Source organism: Sinocyclocheilus anshuiensis, unplaced genomic scaffold, assembly GCF_001515605.1.
Source record: "Sinocyclocheilus anshuiensis isolate Anshui unplaced genomic scaffold, SAMN03320099.WGS_v1.1 scaffold2514, whole genome shotgun sequence".
Classification (NCBI taxonomy): Eukaryota; Metazoa; Chordata; class Actinopteri; order Cypriniformes; family Cyprinidae; genus Sinocyclocheilus; species Sinocyclocheilus anshuiensis.
In genome coordinates this window covers 120393-127005 of record NW_015548375.1, presented here as the reverse complement: position 1 = coordinate 127005, position 6613 = coordinate 120393, and the positions used below count along the sequence as shown (strand labels likewise).

The 6613-nt window shown below is 37.2% G+C and overlaps 1 protein-coding gene across 1 annotated transcript; it reads left to right on the top strand.

The window, feature by feature from the left end:
* Positions 1-2639: 2639 nt before the first annotated feature.
* Positions 2640-5112, top strand: LOC107656680 (uncharacterized). Its single transcript, XM_016444622.1, has 3 exons — positions 2640-2697; positions 2786-3491; positions 4801-5112. Exons 2-3 carry the CDS (start codon positions 2883-2885, stop codon positions 5053-5055), a joined length of 864 nt encoding a protein of 287 aa, XP_016300108.1. The 5' UTR covers positions 2640-2697; positions 2786-2882; the 3' UTR covers positions 5056-5112.
* The last annotated feature ends 1501 nt before the right edge of the window (positions 5113-6613 follow it).

Sequence of the window (6613 nt, the reverse complement as noted above, 5' to 3'; positions counted from 1 at the left end):
ACACCTGTGCAATAATCATGCTGTCTAATCAGCATCTTGATATGCCACACCTGTGAGGTGGATGGATTATCTCGGCAAAGGAGAAGTGCTCACTAACAGATTTAGACAGATTTGTGAACAATATTTGAGAGAAATAGGCCTTTTGTGTACATAGAAAAAGTCTTAGATCTTTGAGTTCAGCTCATGAAAAATGGGGGCAAAAACAAAAGTGTTGCGTTTATAATTTTGTTCAGTGTAAGAAAAGAAACAGCAACGATAAAATAAGTCTCCACTGAAGAATTTGGGTTTAAAAATGTATTTTCAATTCAGATCAGTTTATTAATGAAATGTTTTAGGATATTTAGCATGTTAAAACTAAATGTAATTAGAGTTTATCATTGTAATATTGTAAAATCATTGTATCAGTTAAGCAGTTTTCAAAGTGCTCTTATCCCTATAAGGCCTGAAATGCAATTTTTAATATGACTGTGTTTTTGTCATGACATTTATTTGCTTTTTTACAGTTGTGTTTTTATGTATCCTTTGTTGTTCATCTTTGTGAGAAGTCACTAACACAGTAACATCTAATGAATGATATGAATGATATTCTAATTTAATGATATGAGTTTACCAGAGATTGATCTGATGTAAATATTTGCTGTATGCTGTCATGTACCATGATATGGGATAATGCTGTTTGTTTTCATTTTGTTGGACAAACACAATCTAATTTAGTTCTGATGAATTTCATTGAATTTATCTCAATGGAGCGTGTCTGATTTACTCCCAATCTAAAAGAATGAAGTTTACTCCCATTTGCATGCCATTGTTCTTTTTCAATGTTCCTTGTCTCATAGTTTATGATTAATGACCATGTAAATAGTTAATAATAAACATCCCAAATCCCTGTATATGAGATTCGCTGATACACATTGTTCTGTAAACAAATATATATGATCTTTACTGTTTAAAAGGTCTCAGTCGTTCATTCGGTCTGAAGTAAGCCAGTGAACTTCAAAGTCTCTTGAGTTGTTTTCAAACAATTCCGAAAAACCAGAAGGAAAAACAGCTTATTTTGGTGCGCTGCATTTTTGCTTTGCACTAATTGGTCTGGAGAAGTTGATAGATCAGGAATTTTCCTGCCCATGTAACCCTGGGTTTAACATGGTGCTGATCAGCTTCATCTTTCTTGGACCTGCTCTTCTGGCTCTGACTATGATGATGTTCATCCAAAGACCTTGCAGACGTTCATCTTCTCATTGTGCTGGGCTCTTTTTATTTAGTCTGATTCCGCCTTCATTGTGGATGTTTCTGTTGCTGTTTGAGGGTGAATATGTTGCGTGTGGCATGGCACACTGGGAAGGAGATTACGTCTTGGATGAAGAGCTCCAGATTAAATGGTGCAAACCCACTGGAGTAAGGGACGGTAAAGTGAATAAAACAGAACTGCGAGAACTCATCAAAAAAATCATTTTCTACTCAAGGGTGAGTCTACTGTACAATATTTTACCATATTGTCAACTATATATATTATTTTTTCTTACTTTTGTGTGTTTATTAGTTTTCAGCTTTAGTTCTGCTCACATTCCTCGTCATTGTTGTCATTGCTGCTGTAAACTGTTGGGATTGTAGAACAAGATGTCTGGAGCATCAGGAAAAGCGGGATAAACCAGCACAACTATCAGAGGCATCCATCTACGGTTCAGAGGTTGAACTACAGTGGCCCGTCTGAACTCATCAGGGTGATCTGCATACAAATGCACCTAGATTAAGACTGTTACAGGGAACAACTTGGATGATGGGTCATTTCTAGGATGATGTCTGCTGTTTTGACAAAACTATCTGGATTCACTGCATTTGTACCTGATGAATCATTTGCTAATGCACCTTTGTGGTTTGCTGTATTGTCTTGGTGTAACTATATCAATTAAAATTGACCTTCTAACTGTGTAAAGTAAAATGTATGATAATAGTGTGGATGTGAAATATAATAAACAGTTAAAACAATGTAAACCCAATGGTTGTTTTAAAATATTGTCTTTATGTTACTCACAAAGTAATGTGACTCACTCATTTAAAATGTTGTTTAATATATTGAATTCTTTTAAACTTGGCTTAACAAATGTAAACTAAAGAGCTATTTGTACCATATGTCTGCATTAAAGAGTAAAATTAAGGTGAAACAACAATCTTTGACAGCAATGACTGAAATTCATTTTTACTGGAAAAAAAACATAAATGTAACCTTCTCTAGCATTTTAATTCATAAGGTAAACAAGTTTTAAAAGTGGAAACAAGTTGGAAAAAAAAAACAAATCTATAACACACACACACACACACAAAACAACAACAAAAAAACATCAAAACCGTTAACTGTCTCCAAACTCATCAATAGATGATAATGCCTTTCAGCTTTTTTCATAAGAACATGAATTCCCACACTGACTATTCAAATGTACTATAACTCTCAAAATGCACAGGGGGGCTGGCGATCGCTCCTGTTGTATTTAGAAATCTGAAACCTGTCGTTGCGCAATGTGACGTTTATAACTGTTTGCTTCTCCCCAGATTCTGAATGCACAAATCAGAATTAGTAATTGAGATTGAAGGATCGGCTGACCAATGGCAAGTATCGAAAGAGTGAAAGTATAAATGTGGAAGAAAGGAAAAAGATCAAACAACACTTACCTGTTTGCGACATCCTTATCACCTGTATGAGTAAGTTTAAAAACACTTTTTTTACTCTGCTGTTGTAATACCTATATTGAAGAAATGTTGAAAATGATTCTTGTTCTTTCCATTGAAGAGGATCTCACTATTCTATCTTGTGGAAGAAACTACAGACATTTCCACAAACTGTAAGAGAGGAACAGCCTTAAGACAGAATTCCTACGGCTTTGAAGATGCAACTAAAAACCTTTTTTAAAGCAGCAATTAAGCTGATTTCCAAGAAAAATGCCATCACCTCTGTTCCATTGAGCTTTATGTTGTTGGGTTTGCAGGCGTTGCTTGATGTCCAGTTCTCATGCCCATGCAAAGTTAAGTGGAACGCACTTATATCAGGTTTCCTCTTCATTGTACCCAGTCTCTTTGCTTTCGTCATAATGTTCATGCTTTTGAGGCCTTGTAAATATAAATGCAGCTATTCACAAAGACAGAACAGTGGTGGAAGAACGCAAGGTCAGGACAACAATGAAGCCTCTCAGGAAGAAGACAAAAGTGGACAATCTCAAGAACAGAACAAAAGTGCAATATATCAGTCTGAAGAAACGAGGCAGAGTTTTGAGACCGTTTTGATGGCTTGTCTGATTCCACCGATTGTGTGGATCTGTATATTTCTAATTGATGGTGATTATCTTGCATGTGGATTCACAGACTGGAATGGACGGTATGCCTGTGATAAGGACTTGCATCCGATTTGTTTGAACTGGTGCAAACCTACTGAATTAAACCAAGGAGGAAATGAGACCGAACTATATGAACAAACACGAGAGTTGATTGATCAATCAAAGGTAAATGTCAGAGGATTTTACCTCAAAGACCGACATAACCTCATAACACACAACCATAAGAACCACAACAGCTACATATTTGGCTAACGATTACATATGAAAGAAGAAATATACAACATACAGTTATGGATGGGAATCATATACACTATTATTATTATTATTGTTATTATTGGCATAACATCCAGTAACATTTTTTGGTTCATTGTGAAAATGACAATTACAATAAGTTTTTTAATAATTTAAAGAACTGGCTTATAGCAATCATTTGCTTGGGAATCAGTGTACACTTGGTCGAGTGGAATTTTGAAACATTTTGAAAACTGATTTATTAAGATGTTCCGTCTGCATATATATGTGGAAAAATACACATCCGAGAATTGTTAAGAGACTGTCAAAATCGATTAGGTTTCATTTTCTAACCAGGGTTGCCAGGTATGTGAAACAAAACCAGCCCAATTGCTATCAAAAATAGCCCAATCACATATTTTTTTCCCGCGGTTTTCCCCTTCGTAAAAATCGCATTCAGAGAGGAGAAAAGGATCACTTTAACCCGCAGACTAACACCGCAATATTGGCAATATTCCAGTGGCAAGCAATTTGTCTGTCCACACCTGAAGCAACATGGTTAAGCAACACACAAAATCAAACAAATTTCACAGCCAATCGGAAGCGTGTGTGGGCAGGCTCTCTCACTTCACTCTCAACAAAACAAATAAGTTTATAATTTAATTCAAATATAAAACCTTTTAACATTATAAAAATTGCATAGACCCTACCGAGTGACTGATAACCTCTTTTTTATAGAATAAACTTGTTGGTATACATTTTTGACAGTTTTAACTTACATGTTTGCTTTAATTTATTTTAAAGATCTGAGGTAGGCCTAAGCTATCTATTGCTGCTTTCAGTATGGCTATAAAGGTCACGCAAAATGATATTCAAACTCACATTAGAAACTTTTAACTATGAATAACATACATAATCAGAGATTATCATTGTCATTGTATGTTTTTCGAACCAGCCGCTATGTCGAAGGAATAGAACCGTTTATAAATAAAATCCACTGTCGCGTGTCGCGGATGGTTAGGACAAAAACTCGTGTGGAACAGATAGGCTGTGTCGCGTCGCGTCTGCTTAGGACCAACAACATGCGGCAACAGTGTAAAAGTATTCCAATTCCACGGGAAAGCCGTGTAGGCCTACTTGACAACACTGTTTCTAACTATGAACTCAGAAGCGGTAAATAGCAGTAAGTATTTGTTCAAATGTTTTCCTTATTTATTGATTCTTATCTTCTTCTTTTTTTCAGTGTATAGGTTATTGCCTGGCATTTGTCTTCTGCATTATAGCAATTATTATTGTGACTGCTAACGACTGCAACAAAGGTCGCAATTCAGCCTGCTGCAGAAGTGCAGATCCAGAAAATAAAGTTGAGGAACGGACTGATCTGTTGGCAGACTTACGCAAGAACCAAAGTGTGCAACATGAGATGGGCAAGCTTCAAGATGACGGCTCGCGACACAGACATCCAAGTCAAGTTGTAGAAATAGAAGAAAAAGTTTAATAGATCAATTCCAGATCATATGCTGTGTTTACATTCTGTATATATTCTATTTCCGAAAGTGCAAGTATTTTCTCATGTACATTTCATTTGTTTTATTCTGCTATTAGTAATTGGATTTGCTTTAAATTAAATGTAATGTTTATGACTTAATGCAATATCATTAGTCACAGTATTGTAGTAATGTTTTATTCTGTAAGTTTACATAACGTGCCTTTGAATTGCAGTGTAAAGATACAACTTTCTTTAAAAGCAACAAATCACACTGAAATACTACAATCCACAATAGTACATTTTCAAAGATTTCCAGGTATTATGCATGCATCTCTTCCTTGTATGTGTTGTGTGATACTAGAATGTGTGTGATGTGTGTGTTTCTAGAATAACTTTATTATCTTGTTTGTATCATTCCATACTGAGCAGGAAATCATCCAGTCATGTTTGACTGGTTTGTGGCTTAACTTAGTTGATGAATCAAAGTACAGATCCTGTCTTTAGTTGTTATAGGTGTGATTTGCTAAGTTAATAAAGTAAGGGAATTGTTATGGGTGTGTTGATGTTGTCCCAGCATGTATGCATTTGTAGATGTTTCTACAATATGACTATGTTTTGATGTAATATAAAAAAAAAAAAAAAAATCTCTTGCTAAGTAAAAGTGAAAACATTAATAAACCTGCCTCTGGGTATTGTGTTCGCAGTCTTGGGAATCATTCATTTAGGAATGTTTTAATAAGACCACAACATGTTGACATGTTTGAATGAAACAAATTATATCAATTTCATATAGGCAATGTAAATCCAGTAAACTTCACTCCTGGATATTTCAAGAAACCGAAGCAGCCAAAACAATACCCAGTCAACACGTGAGATCATGCGATGATCACAGTGACATCCACAGTGAGTGCGCTGTGTGGTTACACTTTTAGCTCACTGTGACACACATATTGTGACCACACCATGAGAATCATGTGAGCTCATGGTGACATCATTGTGAGATCAAATTGTTGACTGGGTAATAAAAAAAAAAATCAGATTTCTATATTTGAAAGTTTTATTTGTATGCATTTTGCTTGCAAGTGATGTCGAGTTACAATAACAGCCTTTTGGTGTCTGCTAAATTGCATTTCATTGGCACATCTTCATGGAATGTCTATGTGACGAGTGGGGTGGGGCCGAGAGCCGTGGGAACGGAGCAAGGCCGGTGGAGTAAATGCTAATGCACAACACCTGCGCCACTCACCGGTCTCGAGTGCCACGGAGGAGCTCCAGAAGGATAAAAGGAGGAGTGACGACAGTGTTGGACGAGAGAGGACCAGGCCTGGATTTTATTTTGTGTTTTGGTTCTGTTTGTGCGTGACAGCACGGCAGCGACTCCTCCGCTCCCTCACGGACGGCAGCCGTCCCTCCACAGCCCAGGCGGCCGGCAGCGAGTTCGTCCGCCCCCCCAGCAACTCACTCCAGCCCACCGCCTCGAGCGTCCACGGCGGCAGACTGCTCCGCCATGCTCGATGGCACCGCGGACTCACCACAGCGGCGAGGGATCTCTGGCAGCGTGTCCCTC

Excerpts from the sequence above, each read along its gene's own strand:
- LOC107656680 (XM_016444622.1), top strand. The coding sequence starts at position 2,883 with ATGCAACTAAAAACCTTTTTTAAAGCAGCAATTAAGCTGATTTCCAAG. Across the intron at positions 3,492-4,800 it reads AGTTGATTGATCAATCAAAG|TGTATAGGTTATTGCCTGGC; the intron begins GTAAATGTCAGA and ends TCTTTTTTTCAG.